This window comes from Leptodactylus fuscus, chromosome 6 (genome assembly GCF_031893055.1).
Source record: "Leptodactylus fuscus isolate aLepFus1 chromosome 6, aLepFus1.hap2, whole genome shotgun sequence".
NCBI classification, from domain to species: domain Eukaryota; kingdom Metazoa; phylum Chordata; class Amphibia; order Anura; family Leptodactylidae; genus Leptodactylus; species Leptodactylus fuscus.
The window spans coordinates 150209930-150234601 of NC_134270.1; the positions used below are offsets into that span (position 1 = coordinate 150209930).

At 46.3% G+C, this 24672-nt stretch overlaps 1 protein-coding gene across 5 annotated transcripts in view; it reads right to left on the minus strand.

Moving 5' to 3' along the window:
- RALGAPB (Ral GTPase activating protein non-catalytic subunit beta) overlaps positions 1–24672 on the minus strand; it is a 63616-nt gene that overhangs the window by 15368 nt on the left and 23576 nt on the right. For 3 of the 5 annotated variants that reach the window (XM_075277520.1, XM_075277519.1, XM_075277517.1), the window contains 8 exons: positions 21489–21637; positions 19550–19766; positions 10755–10956; positions 9290–9457; positions 8821–8935; positions 8584–8728; positions 7008–7072; positions 6628–6754 (listed from right to left, as the gene is read on the minus strand). In XM_075277520.1, coding sequence (XP_075133621.1) covers positions 6628–6754; positions 7008–7072; positions 8584–8728; positions 8821–8935; positions 9290–9457; positions 10755–10956; positions 19550–19766; positions 21489–21637 — 1188 coding nt within the window. Of the gene's footprint in view, positions 1–6627; positions 6755–7007; positions 7073–8583; positions 8729–8820; positions 8936–9289; positions 9458–10754; positions 10957–15675; positions 15712–19549; positions 19767–21488; positions 21638–24672 lie in introns of all 5 variants that reach the window. The other 2 variants (XM_075277518.1, XM_075277516.1) reach the window with 1 other exon arrangement.

The window sequence follows — 24672 nt, forward strand, 5'->3', positions numbered from 1 at the left end:
TGTGTGCTGTTAGGACAGGTGGAACTTTTAATTAGCTAACAGTTTTTCCCCCTATAAGAGGCCAGAGCGACCTCCTCCCCCCTGTGTTAGTCAAAAAGTATAAAAGGCAATATAAAACAATACAAACATTACCATAAACAATGGGAGGGAGCCTTGTGCTGCTGTTTGGGCTAAGGGAAAACAGATTATCTTTATAATCTTCCATTCCCCCTACGCCAAACAGCAGCACAAGATGGGGATCTAGCAAGTAAAATCCCAACTAGGGTGGGAGAGATGCTTGGCAAGCAGATGCCAAGACAGAATGTCCGAAGGCTGTGGCCTCTGAGCTGCGCCAGTCCAATCTGCAGTGTCTGGCGAACATCAGATGAAAACTCCAGGAAGCAGCGGAACATATCTGCTCTAAGGAGAGCGAGCGTCTCTCTGACCGGGAAGTTGGTCCAATTCCGGTACTGGTAGGTCTTGAGCGCGAAGAGAGCAAGCGATGGCCTCCCTGATCCATCTTGACAGGGTGGCTTTAGAGGCTTTAACACCTTTGTTATGGCCGTAGGTATTGATGAGCAGGTTCTTCGAAAGGAAGCTGTACAATCCAAATATATGCGCAAATATATGCGACCTTAGGACAAAATCCCTGGATGAACCCAAGTTGAACCCTATCAGGGAAAAAGGTAATGAATGGCTCCGAGGCAGCCAAAGCTTGTAATTCTCCAACCCTTTTGGCAGAGGTAATTGCCAACAAGAAGGTTACCTTGTAGGAGAGATATCTCCAGTCCACTTCTGTTAAGAGTTCAAAGGGGGAGAACAAAGCCCCTGAAGAACCGCAGCCAAGTCCCATTGCGGGACAGGGGGCTGCATCTGAGGGCGGAGCCTAGAGGCCCCTTTAAGGAATTACTTTAATAGAGGATCTTGTTATAACCAGGTCCCTAGAAGAGCGGAAAGTGCTGAAACATGAACCTTCAGGGTAGCTGGAGTTAGCCCCTTATCCAGGTCACTCTGTAGGAACTCCAAGACCGATTCGATAGCAGAGTTATTAAGCTGCCTATCCGAGATCCTTTGGTAACTCCTGTTAGTTGAATCTGCTCTTGAATGGGCCAACGTTCTTAGAACGGCCTGGGATAATCGTCTATCTCCGTATACGATGCGGTCAACCTCCAGGCCATGAGGTTGAACCTGTCCAGGTCCTGGCAGAGCTGTCGGTTCAGAATTACCAGGTTTTGGACTTGTGGAAGCCTCCAGTAGGTCCCTTGACTCATTAGGATGAGGTGGGTAAACCATGCCCTTTTTTGGCCAGAACGGCATGATCACTATTGCCGAAGTCTGGTCCTGCCTGAGTTTCGCCAATACCTTCGGAATCATCAGAATAGGAGGAAAAACGTATGCCAGTTTGAACCTCCAAGGTATTGACAGGGCATCTACCGCCAAAGGATTGTCTTCCCGGTAGAGGGAGCAAAACCTTGTCACTTTGGCGTTGTACTGGGTGGCCATCAGGTCCACCTCGGGGAGACCCCACATCTCAGTGAGATGATGAAAGATGTCCGGATTTAGGGACCATTCGCCTGTCATCATCAGGCCTCTGCTTAGCTGATCCGCAAGGATGTTCAGCCCACCTTGAATATGAACCGCTGATAGTTGTGAAAGATTCCTCTCCACCAGGAGAATATTAGATTCGTCACCTGCAGAAGTGAGGGGGATCTGGTTCCCCCCTTGTTTGCTGATATATCGGACTGCTGTTAAGTTGTCTGTTTCACTCTCACAGCTTTCCCTTGCAGGTGGGGTGCAAACATTAGAAGCACACGGTGCACTGCAGTGAGCTCTCACCAGTTGGACAAATGAGCCTTCTCTAAGCTGGTTCCAGGTCCCACGTACCGGGGTCTCCCCCAGAAGCACTCCCCATCTTGTGAGGGAGGCATCTGTGGTCAACAGGGTCCAGGATGTCTGGACCGTGGATTTCCCGTCTCTGAGCTGGGACCACCAAGCCAGTGATCGACGGGTTCTGATGGATAACTGGATAGGCTTCTGTAGCCCCGAAGGACTGTGGTTCCCGACTCTCAGGATCTCGCACTGTAAGGGGCGCATGTGCCATAGGGCCCACAGAACTGCCTTGATGGCTGCGGACATGAGACCTAGGACTTTCATGGCGGTCCTGATAGTAACCTTCCGGGTTGTGGATAGGTGATGAGCCGCTTGACCAATCTTCTCCTTCCAAGGAGGAGGCAGGGAGATCATCATGCTGAGAGAATCCAAGATAAACCCAGAAATTGAATCGGGGTAGATGGAACCACTACCGACTTCTGCCAGTTTATTAGCCAGCCCAGCTCATTTAGGAAAGCCACAGTGGATTCCAACTGTGTGGCAAGCACCTCCTTTGACCGGGCTTTTAGGAGCCATTCGTCTAGTTATGGGACAATAAGATCCCTTGGAGGCGCAGGGCGGCTACGACCGGGGCCACTACCTTTGTGAAGGTGTGGGGGGCCAAGGATTTGCCGAATGGGAGAGCTGTCTAGATAAAGTTGCTTGATGCCCTGGAGAGGGAGGGTCCTTACGTATTTGTCTGGCTTGAACAAGTTGAAGGACCGATGGATCTTGGATAAGCCGTGATCAGGCAGACATATGATGAGACCAAATAGCCTACCCAGCCGATCTAGATGTGCTCTCCTCAGAGAGGGAGGCATAGGTAGTCAACAGGGTCTGGCGTTAGATGGACCATGGCCACTCTCCACCAGAGAGGGATGCATCAGTGGTCAACAGGGTCCAGGTAAACTGGACCGTGGACTCTACATTTAATTTCATGTTCCTCCTATGGAATGCTTATCTGGATGTGCTCTCCACCAGAGAGGGAGACATAGGTAGTCAACAGGGTCCGGCCTTAGCTGGACCGTGGACACTCTCCACCAGAGAGGGATGCATCAGTGGGCAACAGGGTCCAGGTAAACTGGACCATGAACTCTTCATCCAATTCCACTTTATTCCTATGGAACTTTTCTCTAGATTCGCCCCACTAGTGAGAGAGGGGCGTTTATAGTCAACAGGGTCCAGCGCTAGCTGGACCATGGACATCCCATCCTTAAGATGGAACACCACCTGGATGAAAGACAAATTTTGAGGAATAACTAAATTGGCTTGACCCAGACTGCTGAGTTTTTTGTCAGCTGGATGACACAGCCTCCTCCATCCAATTCCTCATTGCCCGTATGGGAATCTCCTGTAGATGCGCTCTCTACCGGAGAGGGCTGTCTCTGTGGTCAACAGGGTCCAGACTATCTGGACATGGACATCCAGCCCTTAAAATGAAGCCCCTCCAGGCCCCACGGGTTGTGATTCCAGGCCTCAGACTTACCTTCTGCAGGCCGCATGCGCTATATGGCCCAAGGGACTGCAACTGCAGACTCTGACATAAGATCCAGTAACCTTTGGCAGTTAGGATGGAAACCCGCTGTATCACCTATAGATAATGCACTGCTGATATGATCTTTTCCCACCTAGAGGAGGGAGATTTTCAAGCAGACAGAGTCCAGCATGAAGTTTAGAGACTTTCTCCATGTGAATGGACCATGAGAACCACAAGTACCTTATTAACTTTTTTTTTTTTTTTTTTTTTTTTCATATCACAAATGCAAAGTGCAACTGGGATTGAACCCAGGATACTGTGGATTCAGGCATACAAGTCTGTAACCCTACAGCTTGAGCCACTAGGGCTTCTATTTCTAAGTAAGACCTCTTATGAAAACTGGGAGAGGGAACCTTACCAGAAATCTGCATGTACTCCTTCACCCAGGAGATGACAACAATAAATGAAGGGCTCCTAGCTGGAGGACCCCGTACTGACAGCAGTGCAGACATGCATAACCTTACAACAAAATGCCTTAGAGCATCCACCATCATGTGAGCAATAAGCAAATATGCACCTAATAAGTAATGATAGTACATAGGTATCTGAACCCTTCTTTTAGGTTCATAGCATAAAGTCCCCGCTTAGGAATTAAATGCACATTGAAAAACCGCAAGAAATACAAAAATTTGGTTGGATCTTACCATAATGGCGGTGCATCGACTTCCATATTGTGAAGTTGACAGAGTGCCCATAGCAAATAGAAATTAGTGCTTTTAGTCTCTGCAGTGAACACAGAGGGAAAGCTGAAAGAGGACACGGCTTACCTTACTGCAGGCAGTAAATGAACTGCAGCTGAAAAAGTCAGTAACCTGCACAAGGCAGGTAAGACAAAAGACTGCAGTATAAACCTAGATCTTTCACTCAGAAAGAAGGGAAAGAGAAGAAAGGATCTAAGACACCTTATTCTAAACCCTAGAGGAGGCCACAGCCTCCTCCACCTGTCTAGTCGCACAGGACAGAAAAAAACACAGGGGGGAGGAGGTCGCTCTGGCCTCTTATAGGGGGAAAAACTGTTAGCTAATTAAAAGTTCCACCTGTCCTAACAGCACACAGGGGCAGAAATACCCCATCTTGTGCTGCTGTTTGGCGTAGGGGGAAAGGCTATTCTTCTCCTACCTTTAGATGTCTTCTCCGCGCCGCCGTTCCATAGAAATCCCGGTTTTTGTCGGTATGCAAATGAGTTCTCTTGCAGCACTGGGGGCGGTCCTCAGCACTCAAACAGCACTGCGAACATCCCAAATGCTGCAAGAGAACTCTGCAGCGCCGCCTCCACCTTTTTCAGGAACGGCCTCTTCACGCTTCTTCCGGCGCTGGGTAGAGCCGACTGCGCTTGCCCGCAGCCATAAGAAAAATGGACGCTTACACAGTAAGTAAGCGACCATTTTCTTGTGGCCTGTGGGCATGCGCAGTTGCCTCTGCCCGAGGCCTAGAAGTTTGACCCCCAATGCTGGAAAAGGACGCATGAAGAGTACGTTCCTGAAGAAGATGGAGGAGGCACTGAAGAGTTCTCTCATAACATTGGGGACACCCCCAGTGCTGTTTGAGGGCTGGGAACCGCCCCCAGTGCTGCGAGAGAACTCATTTGCATACCAAAGAAAACCGAGATTTCTACCGAACAGTGGCGCGGAGAAGACATCTAAAGGTAGGAGAAGAATAGCCTTTCTTAAGGCTATTCCTACGTGTTAGTCACAAAAAATTGCTTTTTAATGATAGGATCCCTTTAAGGCTGAGTTCACACAGTTTTTTTGGTCAGGAATTTGAACAGACACCTAAGGGCGGCCTGCCTGGCTCCATATGTTACTGATATTTTAGTGGTCCATTTTCCCATGTTTTCCAGCGCCATATTGCTCCGTGTAAACATAACCCAAGTTTCTGAATTAAGACAAATGAACATTCATGGTCACATTTTCATTCACAATAGCCATGAGACATGGGTTTACCAACCCCATTCTCTAAACAGGTGTAGGTTTCGGAGGTGGGACCCCATGTATTAATGCCCAAAATGGGAAACCCCTTCATAAAGAAATAATAATCTCCCATAGTTCTTGGCTCTGCTGTGAATTAACATCGGCATCTTCAATGATGGATATCCATGCAACATACATTTTGAGAACATACAGGAAAAAAAATGGATTACACCGTGTTGGATATTTTTGACCTGTGATTGTTAGTTGTGAATTTTTATCGGAGACGTTTTTGTGTGGATTGAGTGTAATGAGGAGAGAAATAAATGATTTACAATAGAGATAACTGGCTGGTGGGGTACCTGGATATCCTATGGGAAAAACAGTAAAGAGAACCAGGGTTATTGAATCCTCCCTAATGTCAGCAATAACCTGTCGCCCCCTCCCCATACGCTTCCTCACACCAGTTGTGTAATTAGGAAGAACAGGGGCTCTGCGCGCATGTCCGGGGTCCTAACAATGGGACCTACAACAATCATACCTATGGATAAAGGTTTTTCGGGTTCTAAGTGTTATAAATGGACAGAGACCGGATGGTAGAGTAGTCTTCTGTCAGGTATCTCTATTGGCCATTGTCAACACGCTCATTTAACCCTTTGTGGTCATCTGGTCAATGCCTATCCTTAAAGTGACACTGCCTTACTATAGGTGTCCACGGACTGCATGTAGGGGGGTGTCTAGTGGACTCCTAGGACAGATAGGATGACCCCTAAGAGTTACACAAATACTAGAGGCTCCATAGCCACAAAATAGCGAATGTCAGTATCTTCTGCAAGCCGTCTAATGTGGTCAAAAAGCATGACATATACGTTCACTTACTATCAATTTACAGACAGGACGTCAGACAAAAGCATACACAGCACATGACACTGCACACATGCCACATCATCGCCAATGGATGCATAGGATCATGCAAACCCCACATTTACGTCTCATTTAAAAATGCCTGATACAAGCAATTCATGATATTTAAAGGGGGAGTTACAGAATTAAAAAAAAAAAAAAACATGGCTGCCTTCTTGTACTGCACCCATCCATGGACTGTGCCTGGCATTGAAATAAGTAGAGTTGAGCTGCAATACCGTACACAGCCTGTAAGGATGTTTTTTGAGAGATTGCAGCCATGTTTTTATAATCCTTGAATGTACTGGGCAACTCCACTTTTCACTCATACTAGATTTTAGAAGGAAAAAGCAGATACTACAAAATGCTAGTCATGCCGTTTGCTATCTGCGTCACTTGTGTGGTTACGCCATGTTACAGGCGGATCCTTACCATAGTCCCGCAGCAGTGCCTGAGCTGGTCGTTCACTATCCGGAGTAGTGGGCTCGGTGCTGCCTCCGCTGGCTGTGCTGATGCCGCTGTTATTGCGGCTATGACTTTTCATCACGTTATTCTCAATCTGCATCAAACACACAGAAATAGACAACTCATTTTGATACTCCAGTGAGCTACAGTCCGTCTTGCGGGACCAAGACAGATTCAGCAGCTGTTTCTACGTGATTGTTAGTTTAGGAAGGAAAAGAAGCATTTTTCTCTGGTCATATGTATTCTGAAGTTTCCCTATTGAGCTATGTGTAGTATGCTGAGGGGTGCGAGTCCACTTTAGACCGTAAAAGTAATATGAAAGGACACAAAAAAATAAGTAATCTTACCATCTCCACTTGGTTTCCCGTAGCTTCTAAAAATGCAGAGTCCTGGACAATGTTCAGCATGGCACCTGGAACACAAATCCCACCTTTACCGTATTTCATTGAGTATTTGTACTATGTGTAATAGGAAAACAAAACAGTATCCCCCCAAAATGAAGCCACAACTGCATACAATCTTACAAGCATGTGACGGAGTATTTTATGTAGTCATGTCTACAACTCCCACAATTTGGGTATTGAGGTTCCATCGTTGGGGTCGATGGTCTATATTGATGACCTACCATAGGATAGCTTATCTCTATCAGTCTGACACGCTGCACTCTGCCAATCATCTTCTATTGGCAGCCATGACACTGGAACAATACAGTGTTTGGAAGCCAATGCACACAACACTAACCACTCTGTAATGGTGGTGCCGAATTACGCAAGAGAAAGCTTCTAACCCAGACCTGGGCAATGTACGGCTTGCGGGCCACATCCGGCCCTCTGACTGGTTCTGACCGGCCCGCATAGCTTGTGGGATAAAAGTAGATGCTGAATGGGAGGTCCGCTAGAGGACCTGTGATGACGTAATCACAGGTCCTTTCGCTCACTAGGATAGGCTAAGACTCGTTAGTGGGTGGAGCCATACAGGACAGTGTGGTTGCTGTTACACAGAAAGAGCAAGCTGCCAGGAATGGAGACTGAAGGAAGATAAGGAGAAGAGACAGTATGTGTGAGTAAGAGGAGGGAATTGGGGGAAGATGTAGGGGGCAGTTAAACTGAAGGCAGATGGAGGGGGACATTAAACTGGGGCAGCTGGAGGAGCATATTAAACTGTGGGGGGTAGCTGGAGGGGGACATGTCTGCCTCAATTCATTGGAATGGGTTTGCAAAGTGTCCGCCCATGAGCGTCTTCTAGTCTCTGGCAAAACCATTTTTTTTTTAAACCGGGCAAAAGTTGGACATGCAGATTGTAGTATCTGGTTAAAAAACAACAACAAAAAAAAACGTTTCGCCGGAGACCACTAAATGCTCATGGGTGGACACTGAGTGCCGGGTTTCAGTCTCCTGTCAGCAGAAGATGGAAACCCACAAAACGGAGAGCGGTCGCTGGTGTGAACCCGCCATAACTCCAGTGGTCCCATTGCAATGAATATAACACCATCTTTCTCATGATCAGTGGGGTTTTCAGTAGTCAAACCCCAACTGAACTGCGACGTATCCCCTATCCTTAGGGTGAGGGATAAGTTGGCAAGACAGGCAAACTGCTTTAAGTAGTTTTTGGGTTCATGAACAAGGTTGGAAACCATTGGTTTTAACCCATATATATTTTTCTAAAAGGGTTATTCGGGACCATGATATTAATTGATGTGGCCTCTACACAGTGCCACACATTGCATAATGGCTGTGCTTGGTACTGCAGCTCAGACACATGTATCTGAATAGGACAGTGCTGCAGAATGGTCATGGGAACCAGGTATGAGGTCACTGTCCATATATTTCTAGACAACCCCTATAAATATAGCAAACAACCTTAAAACCTGCAGTTATGGAAAGGAAAATTCTCTTTGCAAACCCCGAAAATTGAGAAGTGTACCTAGAATCATCTGAGTGTTGTTGGGATCGGTCTCCGTCTGTAACGCTCCAATGAGGATATTAACAAGCCTCAGTTTCAGGGACAGGAAAGTGACTGGTTTGTCGCTGCCGGCGTCATCATTGCTAAACTTTCCTTCCAGTAAGACCTTCAAATGGAAAGCGAAATGTTAATGTAAGAGGACGACGCCTGATGGAAAGAGGTGAGCTCCTAAAGTCTGAATCACTGCATACAAGTCACCTCTGACTTCACAATCCCGAAATGATGCGGCAAAGGCAGAAGCGAGAGCAGGATGTGGATGCTGGATCTTCGCAGCTCTGTAGGGTTCACATAGCTCTTGAACTTGGAAAGCTCCCTATAACATAACACAGACATGTAGAGATGCATAGCGTGCGGCGAGAAGTGGCTCTGCCTAAAATCAGGCTGTCCTATACAGATTTGTAGGGTTGGCAAGGGCCTTATAAAAAGGTGCAAGGCTACTGTTTCTGGTTTTCTTATTTCGGAATGTACAGATCAGCGTAAAACATGGACACTACATTCTGACAACCTTGGAAATGTCTGACACCACAGTCCTGTGAAGAACGTGGTCACTTTAAATAGGATTATTGGTAACTACAATTATATCCCAGTGCCGTGTTCTTATTAGCTGTCCATACATTTACATGTGAATGACATCAGACGCTCCCGGAGTCAGGAGATGAAAACTAACCTGTCTGGTAGAATAATTTCCAGCGCAGATATAAAATACGGAACCACCACATTAATCCCCTTCAGGTCGCAGCAGAAGAGGGGAGGAGAGTTCAGGATTATACTGGCAAGAACTGGATGGCAGATAAACTCTCCGATCTGCAGCCCTTGGACGAGAACCATGTAAAACCTATCAAGAAAAAAACAAAACTTTACAGAGGGAACAAAGTCTCACTACAGCAACTACTGAAAGTCACGTCTGGTTTGGTGTCTTATAAACCCTTGTATTCCCCAGTAAATGGCAATGGTCTTCCTAGGCAGCTGCACTCTCTCTCCTCTGTCAGGGTTACCCTTTTTTTCTGACTAACACATAGGAACAGCCTTAAGAAAGGCTATTCTTTTCCGTGCCGCCGTTCAGTAAAAATTTGTGTTTTCTTCGGTATGCAAATGAGTTCTCTTGCAGCACTGGGGGCGTCCCCAATGCTGCGAGAGAAATCTCCAGCGACCCCTCTATCTTCTTCTGGAACACCCTCTCCCTGTGTCTTCTTCCGTCCTGGGTTTCAATCTTCTAGGCCTTGGGCAAAGCCGACTGCGCATGCCAGCGGCCACAAGAAAATGGCCACTTGCACCATTTTTCTTGTGGCCTGGGTATACGCAGTCAGCTCTGCCCGAGGCTTAGAAGATTGAAACCCACGACGGAAGAAGACACAGGGAGAGGGCGTTCCAAAAAAAGATAGAGGCGTCACTGGAGAGTTCTCTTGCAGCATTGGGGACGCCCCCAGTGCTGTTAAGCGCTGAGGACCGCCCCCAGTGCTGCGAGAGAACTAATTTGCATACAGAAGAAAATACAAATTTCTACCAAACGGCGGCGCGGAGAAGACATCTAAAGGTAGGAGAAGAATAGACTTTCTTAAGGCTATTCCTATGTGAAAGGGAGAAAAAAAAAAAAACAGTATCCAATGATAGGAACCCTTTAAACACATAAAGGAGAATTTACCAACCAATTTCTGCCAGTTTTCTGGTACAGATTGGGTAATGCAGCAGATCTTTGGGGCACGGGGTATTCGTGATACCAGAAGGAATAAAGCGATTCCGTTAGGGCTTGTTCACATGGGCACTAAGGTTGTGGATTATGGCGCGTAATCCACATCATAATCCGCCCCCTCACAATGGTGGTCTATGTAGACTGCCAGGCTACTTTTTTCCGTGAGCGGAAGAAGCGGGATTCCCTTTGTTCAGGCAGCTTCGGCGGCTTGTTGAGCTGCGGCGATGACCTGGCGGCAGTAACCTCCAGAGTTGTCCCATTCATTTGAGCCTACTCCGGAGGGGGAAGCCACGACTGTAGGAAGCCGCGATAGTCGTGGCAGGAGGGTTTTGAACCAAGACTGACGGGGCTCCACGCGTCACTCTCGGTGCCAAAATCCACCCTACCGCCTATTAGCCAATCCAGCCCCCAGCCTACCCATACCTATATTCTCTAACATTACCTGGACAGATAGGCAGATAGTATTTCTTCTCCAGTCTTCTTGCTGCAGAAAATCCGACATAAGGTTCCACAAGCTTCGGCCCGCCCGGCCTCATAATTTTCTGGGAATTCATTGGTATCGAACACTGTGCCGGAGCCCATAGTGTCTGTGGACAACTGGGAACCTTTACGTCGCAACTCCACAGTGGCCTGGGTAGCTATGGCTGTAGAAAATGAGGAGAGAGTGTTTGAGGAACTGTTACTATATATCGTATACGCTCAGGCTCATGGGAAAGAAGCACACAAAGATTTAAGGCTAGGACAAAAACTGGTATGAGAAGACCACTCCCCTGATAAGTATATACCTATAGATCCACCGTATATATACATCCATATACAGACTGGATCTGCCCAATATTACATAAGTGGGGGATCCCGTTTGAGCCCAATTCACGTGCAGTGCCCAGAAGGTTTGTACAAGGCCTTGTATACGAGTACGTCACATTCACCAATATTCTGTGTCAACTCAATTTTCCAATAAGCTATCCTATCCTTCCTATCCTATCCTACTAATAAGTTTGGATGCTTGTTCCTCAATCACGCAAAAACTGCTCAATCGATTAGCCTGAAATTTGGCACAAACAGATTGAAACCCCGAATCAAACATAGGCTACTTTTTATGCCAGTACATGATGTCACTTCAGGACCGCTAGGACCAAATTTATGTTCAGACTATGCTTAAGGACCTTTGATGAAGTCATCACAGGTCTTTGAGCCACCCTCCGATAGAATCACGCTATTTGTGGGCAGAGCTACACGCAATTGTGTGGGCGGAGGCATATAGGATGAAACCGGGCACGGTGCAAGCTGCAGAAAAAGGCGTCTCATGTGCGGGCAGAAGAGTAGCAAACATGCAATCTTCTTTGGGGGCACGAATAGTGGATCGGGTGTACAGTTTCGTTGAGTACACAGGGACCACGGGGGGGGGGGGGGGTTAGGGGGGTTTGAGGGGAAACTGGGCCAAAGTTCGGCAGCATCCGGCCACAATGGGTGGTGGACGCAGCACTAAATGGACAAATTAACAGATGTAGGCAAGCATGGGCACAGCTGAAGCGCAGCACAGTATACCCACAATATGCACATATGTACATACATCTGCGTATGTTCCACATCGGCAGTGATGTAGCAGAGCCGAGACGCGGCCCCAGGCGGATGATCGCCACCAGCAATTGCAGTAGTCTCCTGTCCGGGCAGGAGAGTAGTAAACACGCAACCTCAGTTTGGGGGCACGAGAAGTTTATCGGATGTACCAATTTGGTGAGTACGCTGGGGGCACGAAGGGAGAAAGGGGGAGGGGGGACTGGGGCAAAGTTTGGCAATATCCGTTTAGCCATCTCGCCCACTACGGGTGATGGACGCAGCGATAAATGAACAAATTGAGACATGTAGCCGAGCATGCTTACAGCTGGGCCACAGCACAGTATGCCCACCATATGCACACATGTACAAACACCTGTGTATGCTGCGCATAAGCAGAGATGGAGCAGATCTGAGACGTGGGCCCAGGCGGATGATCCTCACCAGCAATTGCAGACATATACGCAGGGCATCGCCACCAACATGTGGACAAAGTCACGGGCAGATGCTAGTTTACTATAAAGTTGAACGTAAAAAAACCCCAAGAAATTGTATTGAGCCCCTGCCAGAGAAGGCCCTCACTAATTTGTGGGTTATCCCCTATCCTATGGATAAGGAATTACTTGTGTTGTGTGAAAACCCCTTTAAGGATAAGAAATATATAAAGAAATCCCGAACTGCCGCAGAATCTCAGCCGTGCCCGCCTTCTTGCCAATGTCCTGTGTCTGACTGTAAGACAACTGTCTGCAGCAGTAATCTCCCCCATGATTCAAAAGGATTCAATAAGGGCATCTTACGATTTCAATTGTCATGAACAATGAACATGGTGTGCACAATGCCCAGCACCTACTCTCTGTTGAGTGCCCACCATAGGTCGCCTTTCACCCGGCACCAGCTGTATGACAGGAGGAAAGCTGCTGGAATTCCCAGACAGATTCTTTTACAACCTGCCCCCATCTAGATGGCCGTCAACCCAAGAAGGAACAGATCATCCATTAGTCCCTTGTGCTCTACACTAGATTTTTACAAGACCGGTTGCATGGATCGGGTACAAAATGCCGCAGACTAACAACCAGGGAGGACAACTTATAGGATTACACTTTACCCATTTAGCATCAGCACAATATGGAATTTATGAGAGGTACCAGGGACGGACAGGATGCCTGGTAGTCCCTGATATTATAGGAAAGCGATTAACACTGGTCTATGTGCAATACACAGATGAGACAAGCTTGTGTCACATTATAAAGAAGAAGAAGACAGTTCCCGACTATATTCTAATGGTCTCTTAGCTTTATTTGGGAGGCTACAGAGGAAAAAGCAGATCACAATGTCCTCCCAGCAGGCCAAGAGCGCACTGTCTCTAGATATAGAGATAGTACAATCTTGCGATATTGATATATGTGATATTGTGCTGAGGCATCGTAGGATTGATAGAGCACAGAAGGAGAAAATGCAGGGGAAATCTAGAGATAATGGGGTCTGCTGAGAAGCAAGTCCACTATACCTACAAGTACTGCAGAGTGGGATAGACAATAAGGGGATGGGGCAGGGATGGCACGGTGTGTTATCATCAGGAGGAATGGCGCTGATCCTGAGCTCATGATAAAGCATGGAACTTTATAACCAACCCTATATAGCTCTAATGTGTCACTATAAGGGAACTCTACCATTATCCTAGAAACAGAAAACCAAGGCCAGATTAAAGGGAGTCTGTCAGCCGGTGTCGAACTAATGACAGTACCTTGTAGGGCGCTTCTACACTTTCCATAAATGCCTTGCTTATTCTGCATTGCAACTCTATTTACCAGAAATCCAGTGTTTTATTTGTATGAAGATTATCTGAAAAGGGCTTTAGGGGCCGTAAGCAAATCTACCAGGTGTAAAATAACCTCCCTAAACAATGTTAGTGCAGTGCGGGGCCCTTTAATAGGAGGAAACATCCGTTTTTTGACCCATAAAACAATGAAGCAATACAAAGATAACCATCTTTTTATGGATATGCATATCATGGCTTACGGCTTATTATGGCCAGTGCATCTGGGGTGGGCTTGCTCACTTAAGTGCTCCGAATATCCTTTAGACATACTGCCCAAATGTCACCTATTCAAGAAGACCTTTCATGTCCTCTGACATTAGCAGTGTTCTAGATCAGAGGAAAGCTGACAGTGAACGAAATTCAGTCACCCTGAGAGGTTTCTGACCCAGTTGCAGAGATATGAGTGCTGTTAGTTTCGGCATCAATCTCTCTGCATTGTTAAAGGGACCGGCCTCATGATGGTACACTTCTATAACCTTGTGCTTTCGGGAAGGGGCATTTCTCATAGCTCAAAGATCACACTGAGTTGAAAGGCCAACCCGTCTGACAGTGCAGGGATATTGGTGCTGAAATGAACAGTACCAATATCTCTGCAAACGGGGCACATACTGTGAAAGTGTCCTGAATTCAGTGTACATAACACCGCCAATGGAGGAGTACATGAAAGGTCCTCTTTAATCAATGATTGTCAATTTCAGCCTTTGTCTGTAGGTAAATTAGATCCCGCCTCCAGTGCACTTACAAGCTGATATAGCTGATGTATAGCTTTGTATTACATCTGTTTGTTCCCACAAAAGTATGTCACTGCTATTAGTTTGGGAAGCATTTTGGACCTGAGAGACTCCTCTCAAAGGGATTTTCTAGCCTCAAATCAATTTTTCATACTGGTAACCTATCCAGAAAGGGCAACACGATGGCTGCCTTGCAGCGCTGGGTTTGAATCCCACCAGGTACAACATCTGCAAGCAGTTTGTATGTTCTCCCAGTGTTTGCATGGATTTGCTCCCAATCTACAAAGTCATCATTATGTGATCTGCCAGACAAACAACCGGACCCCACACAGATCAGCTGTTGCAATGGGCTCCGTGTGCCAGAGCTTTTAGAGGAAAGGAGTATGTGCAGCACCGGTACTATACAAGTAATAGAGGTGACGCAGCAGCCCCTTCACTGCATAGTGGCGGTGCGGAGTGGAAGGTCATCAGTATGAAAACATTATTTCGGGCTGCAATACTCCTTGAAGAATATTTCAACTCCGCAATACAAGGGTGAGACTGAAGGATTTATATTATTATTTTATTTTATTTTTTTTGGGGGGGCTGCGTCTCCTTCTACCATCACCCTCTATGCAAAGAGTCATGTGCATGAAAAAAATTAGTTTTTTCTAAGCATTAACCCCTTTTCATCCCACCAGATCATGCATCTTAAAACCACGGCACACAGAAATAAACCTCATTCCAGTCACCATGCTCCCTGTGACCCATGAGCCAATCTTTATGCAATTTTTTTCCCATGAGCCTCTGCTGCTTTAGATGCAAATTACACCAACAAAACTACACTGAAAAATAAATATATATATGTGTACTACATGCACAAATATCAAACAGTACATTCAGAAAGAATAAAACTAAAAGGAATGCCAAATGAAAAGAAAACCTCGGTTAGTGCAAAAATCCTCGACTTAATGGATATGGATCAAATGGGGAAGATTGAAAACAGGTTCGTTGGACTCTCTGCTAACAATCGTTCCCATTCGGGCTGACAGAACGGAAGGAATGAGACATGTCTCCCCACAAGTGCAACATAGAATGATGGAGGAAAAGAAAGGAAGGGGGAAAAAAAACAGGAGAAAAAAAAGGAAAAGAAATGAAAAGCAACAAGACCACAAAAGAATGTTAGGAAGAAACGGAAAGGACTGCGAGCGGTTATGAGGAGATTGGAGAGAGGTCAGATGATTGCGATTGAGGAGAAGCTACAGATTCCTACTTACAAGATTTATAAGAAAGGAGAATTTGGATAAAAGATGCTGCAAGATAACAGAAATAAAATGGAAAGAAATCAAAGGACAGAAGTAGTTACAAGAAAGTACTTTAAAATATGGCAAAAAGTTGCTTTTTTTTTGTAATTTGTCTGAAAATAAAATAAAAAGGGAGGGGGGGGGGGAAGAAAATCAGATGACGGGGAGGGGGGGGGGGGGTTGTGTAACAGTGAGGTGTGAGCCTGGAAAACATTGTGTACAACAATGGGTTAAATAATTACAGAATGGGATGATGGCGTGTCACTAGATAGGGTTTTTACTGATCCAATGAAATGAATTGGACTCCGCCCGGCCATATCCATGCACCTCTCCGACCATAATTAAGTGACCCTTCCACTGTCCGGGGTGTCTGGACTATGCGGGGGATCAGGAGGGCGCTCCTATGAACAAGCACCTGCAGCCATGGACGCAAGACTGGTATTTTGGATTGCCTCCACCACCCCCACCTTCCCTCTCCATAGACATCTAAGACTAAAGGGAGTGAAACATATTAAACTAGCAACACAGATAGGTCAGGCTCCATTGAACGTTAAGGTCTTTTTCTCCCCATGAAGATCTGTATCTGCGTTGCTTAAATATTCATTTATTTCACAACATGTAAATGAGCAGTCTGGAGCACTGAGGGAGGCTTCATTGCTGCAAACTGCCGCACCCTCCCCCTACAATACTCAAATGTGCCCTCCTATCCCCCTTCCTTCTTTGAATGACAGAGCTGAGGGAGACCTGGTGAAATCTTACCTGGACCTGGCCACACTGGTGTATTAGGTAGAGTTTACACTGAGTTTTTTGGTCAAGGATCTGCCTCAAAATCAGCCTCCAAAAAAAGCCTCCCAATAGAGTTCTATTGGGAGGCTTTTTTTGGAGGCTGATTTGGAGGGCAAGTTCACGCGGGGTTTTTTGGACTGGAACCTGAGGCGGAGGCCGCCTCAGGTTCTGGACCAAAATACAGCTGCTGCCGATGCAGTGTACTAGCATCCACTTGCGCACTCCACTCTGGATTTGGCCCAAATGAATGGGCCTAGTCGGGGTGAGGCGAATCCGCCTGGAACAATGAACATGTCACTTCTTTTTCCTGGAGCTGGAACAAACGGCTCCCAGAAAAAAGAACGGATCGGCTCCCATTCATCTCAACAGGAGCCATCTTTTTGGTCAGGATTTTGAGGCGGATATGGCCTCAAAATCCTGACCAAAAAACCCCATGTGAACTTACCCTGAGGCGTATTCCTGACCAAAAAAACGCTGTGTGCACTCAGGCTTAGAGCAGAGTGGAGCATAGCAACTTGGAGCAAGACAGCCGCGCCCAGTGCTCCAGACTCTCCATTTGCATATACAGGAATAATCTTACCCCTCGTTCACATCTGTGTTTGTTAATCCATTCCCCCAAACGGAATAGCAAACACAGATGTGAACGAGGGGTCAGAGACCGATTTTCTTTGGGAAAAGGTGTTCTAAACAACTGAGAATGAGCCGACACCTTTTTCTCCCATGAAAATCTGTGCCTTGGAGATTCATTTATTTCTGTATATGCCAATGAGCAGTCTGGAGCACTGGGGCAGATCCCTTGCACCAAGTTTCTATGATCTAATACATCAGTGTGACCAGGGCCAGGTGAGGTTTCAGCAAGACTCCCTCAGTCCTGTCATTCAAAGAAGGGGGAGAGGAAGGAGGAGTATCTTAGCAGTGTGGGGCATAACAGTTTGGAGCAATGGAGTCACCCTCAGTGCTCTAGATTGCTCATTTACATGTTGTGAAATAAATGAATCTCAGCAATGGAAAAAAGGAGTTACATTCAGGTGAGCCTGACCTATCTAACAGTGTTTCTAGTTTAATATGCTTAACTCTGAGGACAGACTCCCCTTCATGTGAAGCCTAAATACTCAATAACCTTTTAGACAACTTAGTCTTCTTTAATAGAGCATGTGATTCTGGAGCAAAACATAATACACTTTAGGGCGGGTTCACACCTGCACCCAGGCTCCGCTTTTGGGTTTCCGTCTTCTGCGTCGAGAAACTGGACAGGAGACGGAAACCCGGCAGTCAGTTTTCAAACCCACTCACTTGAATGGGTTCGCAAAGTGTCCGCCTGTGAGCGTCTTCCGGTCTCTGAGCCGAAACATTTTTTTTTCTTTAACCGGACACAAAGTCCTGCATGTCCGATTAAAAGAAAACGGTTTCACCGTGGAGAGGCAGAAGATGCACACGGTCGGTCACTTTGCAAACCCATTCAAGTAAATGGGTTTGAGAAGTGACTGCCGGGCTTCCGTCTCCTGTCCAGTTTCTCAGGGCAGAAGATGGAAACCCAAAAACGGAGACCGGTCGCCAGTGTAAACCCGCCCTTAGTACAAGTGAATATATAAGAAACATTGTAATATCTTATTACAGAAATCTGTTTCACATTTGGCATTTCTGGAGAAAGGTCGCCGAGGTTTTGATGCAGCTTTTAGAGCCAATGCCAGAAGTGGACGCAGAAAGCCGGAGAAATGTAAGCTCTTCTTCTAGAGTCTCAATTTCTTCTAAGTCCTCTTCTGGCTTTGGCCTAAAAAACTGAACTGAAAACTGGCAAAAAAACCCTGCAAATGTATACTCAAGATATACCGTGTGAATCTACCCTCAAAGGAGGTATATGGTGAAAAACATGTACCCTCTATAAACATCTGACGACTGGGATCCCATTTCTCTTCCCAGTGGCAGTGAGTGAGTGTTACAATGGAGTGGTGGTCACTCCTGTGCAGAGGTCATGCCATATATTGGGGGCTCTCTCCATCAGACCCTATATCAGCGATTACCGTGGGGGAGCATTCCCACTTGGCTGAGGGCCAATCGGGATGCAAGACTCTATGTGATCTTCTAAGGAAGCCTTGGTGAATTTTTAGATATGCTGGAGAGGTAATCTAGGATAGTGTAGCTATGAGGGTGCAGTTACAATTGCATAATACATGCAGTTTTCATGTCATCGTCAGTGAGGTTTTCTAAATTTACAAGCAAACCAAATGTATGGACTGTATCTGGAAGAGGTGCCCCAAGAATTTTCATTTTTTTTTCTCCTAGGGTTGCCCCGAGTCTGAAAAGGTTGGGAAACGCTACCCTAGACATTGAATGGAGTGGCAAAATTCGCCTCCTCCCTTTTTTTTTTTTTTTTAAATGTAGATTGTGAGCCCCATATAGGGATCCCAATGTACTTTTTTTTTCCCTAGGAGTATGTCTTTGTAGATGGAAGGAAATCCATGCAAACACGGGGAGAACACACAAACTCCTTGCAGATGATGTTCCTGGCGGGATTCAAACCCAGGACTCCAGCGCTGCAAGGCTTCAGCGCTAACCACTGAGCCACCGTGTTGTCCCTTTTTGCCTCCTCCCTGTACACACGCTTACGACCATGCTGTAACTCATGGGTACCACGTTCTCCAACTCCCTACAATGTGAGGCAGCCATGAATGACCTGAGAGGAAGGTGGGGAGAGTTCGGGGTATTGCTCCCCTCAAATTCAGCAAAAAGGAGATTTTCCACACACTGTAACTAGATATATTTATGACATGATACCATACAATGGTTACTTAGCCCCAATATTAACCTGCATCGATCAGAAAAGCTGCTGCTATGAGGCAAGGATCTTATAAATAACTTTCCTTCAGGTTGTGGTGCAAGGATATAGCCGAGCTGGGTTACACAGGATTCATTTCATTTCTGCAAGTAAGATGAACAAATCCACTGATGCATCCTCAGCCCACCCGGCCCGCGCCTACCCATCTAGCCAAGTTTAATCTTGCAGGTAGGAATAATGGGAATTCTGAGATGACAGAGAGGTAGGAGCAGTCGGAGCACTCACCTGTCATGCTGCTGTCTCGGTTGACCCCGTTCTGCAGCTTGCAATGAACCAGGGCGGCATCAAACAGCCATGAGCCAAACAGATTCAAGATGCTGTTGACTTTGGGTCTTGTAGGGGCAGGCAATGGACGAGGCTCGGAGTTTGTTTGGTTCGGGCTGGATAGTGGGGAGGTGGAAGATGCTTGCTGCTGAACCTTTGTGCTGTGTGTGGTATTTACCTGGAACAGAAACCCCAAGATGAATGGGCCTACAAGATCATATAAACAAATGCAACGTTATTAGATCTTAAAGGGGTCGGGGGTGTCCAACTCATTCATATTGAGGACAACTCTTCAGGAAAGGTGATCAACCGGACATTAGTGAGGTCTGGTACCTTGGATCCCCACTGATCTGCGGTTTAAAGGGGTTGTGGTGCCAGTACGAGAGCTAGGACCTCTCCGCCAATTACATCACACACAGTCTGGTACAATGTAACTGCAGCCTTATAAACAGTGAAGAGGTCACAGCAGTAATAAGAGTGCCACGGCCTCTTCAAATAGCTGACCAGAAAGGATCCTGGGTGTCAGACCCCCTCCCACTCACCTCTTGATGACCTATCCCTTAGGGGAGATCAAAAATAAATATTGGACAACCCCTTTAAAAGAATGATAAAACTAGAAACGCAAGGACTGATTTTTTTTCCTTCTCCAGTGGTAGTGCCCATGTGATCAGAGCAATTGAATAGTATGGGGGCAGGTCCTCCATAAATTATTATGGTGTGGGTCCTTATCAGGGTTAGGGTACATTCACACGATGTCTTTTGGCTCGTAATTTGGCACGTGGCTGTGGAATCGGCTACAAGCAGCTGTGGGAGTCCCGGTAAGAATTGATTATCAATATTTTGGTTCCAGAACACCCCTTTAAAATGTCAGTGGCCCTTTAAGGGTGCATTCACACAATGTCTTTTGGCTCGTAATTTGGCACGTAGACACCGCGGGAGCTTTTGCGGGCCGTATACGCTCCCATTGATTTCAATGGGAGCGTGGATCGTATACGCGGCGCTATTTTGCGGCCGCAAAATCATGGCTGCAAAATAGCGCCGCGTATATGATCCACGCTCCCACTGAAATGAATGGGAGCAAATACGGCCCGCAAAAGCTCCCGCAGCGTCTACGTGCCAAATTACGAGCCAAAAGACATTGTGTGAATGCACCCTTAAAGGGCCACTGACATTTTAAAGGGGTGTTCTGGAACCAAAATATTGATAATCAATTCTTACCGGGACTCCCACAGCTGCTTGTAGCCGATTCCACAGCCACGTGACGTAATGCTGACCAGTCTCATGGCCAATTTGCAGCTCAGTCCCATTCAAATGAACTGGGCTGAGCTGCAATACAAAGCACTGTGCTTGGTAAGTAGTCTAGAGGCCACAGTATCTGTCCCAATGCTGCAGGCTCTTAAACAGCTGATGATGGGAGTGCCGGGTATCAGACCCCACTCATCTCATATTGATGACCTATGCCAAGGATAGTTTGTCCCAGAAAACCCCCTTTTAGGCCAAAGCCCCACCTAGCGGAAAGGCAGCTGTTTTTATTGCAGATTTTGCTGAGTTTTTTTGAGCCAAAGCCAGAAATGGATACAAAAGTAATGAGAACTATATAGGAAGTCTTTATACTTCTACCTGCTGCTCAATCCACTCCTGGCTTTGGCTCAAAAAAAAAAAAAAACGCAGCAAAATCTGCAACAAAAAAAGCTGTGATTCCTAAATGTGCGGCCTCAGCCTTAAAGTCATGCAGGAGTTGGGCTGCTTTGGGGATAAAGATCCGACACTGGTTTCTATAGCTAGGACGCAGACAAACTGCTGAGCTTTGTGTCCATTTGTACACACTATATACTCACCAATACCCGTACATTGACAATGCCCAGGACCACACGCACACAATAAGAACATTTCCACTTACTGAACTAGTCTTTATGGTGGTTTTGTTCACGGTGACGGTCCGATGCCTGCGGCTGTGCGGAGGGGTAGTGTTGGTTGCGGTCGTCTGAGGCATACTGAGCCTGTTCACTGGTGTGGGAGGAGCGCTGTCAGCCCTGGGGCGAGAGATGCCTGAGGGAGAAATAAAAGTCACTACCAGAAGACCTAAAACTTCTATATAGATGTCATAGACGGTAAGATCACCAGCCTGTATCTAGAAAGCCTTTACTAAAGACATCTATTAATCCCAAAGCAAATCAATAGCAAGCAGCTGGTCATTACTGCACACATCAAAGCTTAAAGGGTTAACATCTTCCAGTATGGAGCCCCTTTAAGTGGATCTGGCCATGTTGAGTATGCAGTCCTATCTACCAGTGTTATAGAGGAGGAGGCGTTAGATCGGCAGCCTTCCATATAAGAGCCTGCGTACAACCGCCCACGGGACTCCTAGGTATAGAAAGTGCAGAGATTTCACACAGATTAGGGCAGCTTCACACCTGCGCCCGTTCTTCGCTTTGTGGGTTTCCGTCTTCTGCCGACAGGAGACGGAAATCCGTCAGTCAGTGACCGCCCGTGAGCATCTTCTGGTCTCCACGGCGAAACCATTTTTTTTTTCTAACTGGACACAAAGTCCTACATGTCCGATTGTGTCCAGTTAAAAAAAAACAAGACGTTTCGCCGCGGAGAGGCACAAGACCCTCACGGACGCACACTTTGCAAACCCATTCAAATGAATGGGTTTGCAAACTGACTGCCGGTTTCCGTCTCCTGTCCAGTTTCTCGGGCAGAAGATGGAAACCTGCAAAGCGGAGGCCGGGCGTAGGCGTGAACCCGCCCTTATACTAAATCTGCTCTATATTCAGTATATAATATTCTTCTCAACTCTATAACAAGATGCAGTAGGCTGAATTGCATATGCACACGACAGGGTCCCATCAAAGGGAACCTCCAGTTCTTATAAATGAATAGTACAGGTGAATGTAAGAAACTTTGTATCTTATTAAAGAAATCTGTTCCCTTCTCCACTGGCTGCTTGTGTGGGCACAGATGGGATATTATTCACTGACAGCAAGCAGCTTTACTAACGCCGCTCATAGATTGGTTTTATTTATCTGCTTGGCTGCATGTATCTGTATCCAGTTTTCCTAGATCGCCTATATTACAGGCACTTGGGCTTTTTTCAGGTATTTGTTTGCAATTGTACAGTTCCTCCTGGCAGAACATTATTAGCACTGGATCAGGGACTGCCCCTTAATGTAAACAGCCTCAGACTGAAAAGTAAAATGTGTTTCAGCCATAATGCGATGATAAGCAGCAGAACAACTGATGGGACACCAATGTAAAGGCGTATACAGTCATAGAACAGGCTAACCAGCAAGACCCTGCAAATATTTCAACTTCTCATGAAACCTAATGATCCTTTAAGGATAATAGTAGGGATTGACCAGGTTAGGGCTCCATGGCAGTATATAATCAAGTGCAATACAGGGTATCATTGTAGTATTAAAGCAACACCCTCCACGTTTCTGCCACCTTGCCGCAACATTTCACAGACTGGATCTACATCATCATCACGTCTAATATAGCTGGAGCTGCCATCAAAAATAATGTGAGGATTAATGCGGATCCGTGGCAAAAATCCAAGGGTCAGCCGTTAGATGTCGTATCTAAATCTGTCATGTGAACGTGCTCTTAGGGCATGGTAGCGGTCTGGCATCTAGTTCACCTCATTTAGAAAACCACAAGTCACATCTGTTGAGGCAGCTGTAGAAATGGTTTCTCCCATCTCTTCCATGGAAAGTCACAATTACAGTTTTGTGTTGATGTGGTTTTCCCAACTGAAGTCAATAAAGGAAAATTCCATAGAAACATCAGCAGAAGCAAACTGCCGAGAACAACCCCAAAAGATGCACGGCTCTGTCCTGCACCAGGAGTGGGATTTCAAGATTACAAGGAGCCATTGTGGTCCCAGAAATGGGCAGTAACTGGGGCCCCAATGTTATAGTAAGCTACAGTATGTGATGCTTACAACACAATACAGAATTTTGCCCCCAAAAAAACCCAAACACGTCATCGGTTCTTTACCAGTGACCATCAATTGGTCTGATTGTTCATGTCACGCCAGCATGAGACCAAACTGATACCAGCAGTGGGCAACAGAGTGCCAGGGAGGGGTAATAGTTTTTTTTTTTTTTTTTAATACATATTTTACACCTCCTTAGGCATCCTCAGTAATTGGTCCAAGTCCTAGACAGCCCCTTTAAGGGTTGGTTTACACCTGCACCCGGTCTCCACTTTATCCATTCCGGCGAGAAACTGGACAGGAGACGGAAATCTGGCGGTCAGTTTTCAAACCCTTTCACTTGAATGGGTTTACAAAGTGACTGCCTGTGCGCGTCTTCTGCCTCTCCACAGTGAGAGTTGTTTTTTTTTTAACCGGACACAAAGTCCTGCATGTCTGACTTTGTGTACAGTTATAGAAAAAAAAACAAAAAAAAAAAACAAAAACGGCTTTGCTGCGGAGAGGCGGAAGACGCACACGGGCGGTCACTTTGCAAACCCATTCAAGTGAATGGATTTGAAAACTGGCCGCCGGGTTTCAGTCTCCTGTCCAGTTTCTCAGGGCAGAAGATGGAAACCCGCCGGAATGGCTAAAGCAGAGACCAGGCACAGGTGTGAACCCGCCCTAAGCTTCAATTTTGATCCTTCTATACAGTTTCCAACCTACTTATAATTCCAGATTTCTCCTAAGTGGCGTGCATCCCTCCCAGTAATGTATTACAAGTGAGGTCTGTGTTTAGGACGCTGTTGCCTTCACCAGTTCATATATATCAGCACAGCTTTCTGGTCTAATTCCTCCTTTTGCTACCCATGCATTTTTTTAAAAACTTTGTTTTCCTATCAGTATGTCTAAAATGGGAGGAAATCCACACAAACACGGGGAGAACATAGAAACTCCTTGCAGATGTTGTTCCTGGCGGGACTGGAACCGAGGATTCCAGCATTGCAAGGCTGCAGTGCTAACCACTGAGCCACTGTGTTGCCCCTTGCATGCATGTTATCTTCTTGCGTGTGGTGACGGACACCGAGTGTTCTTCTCCATATAGACTTCACCATGGGTAGTCCACTTGCTGTTTAGACTTTTACACTGTTATATTTCTCTTACC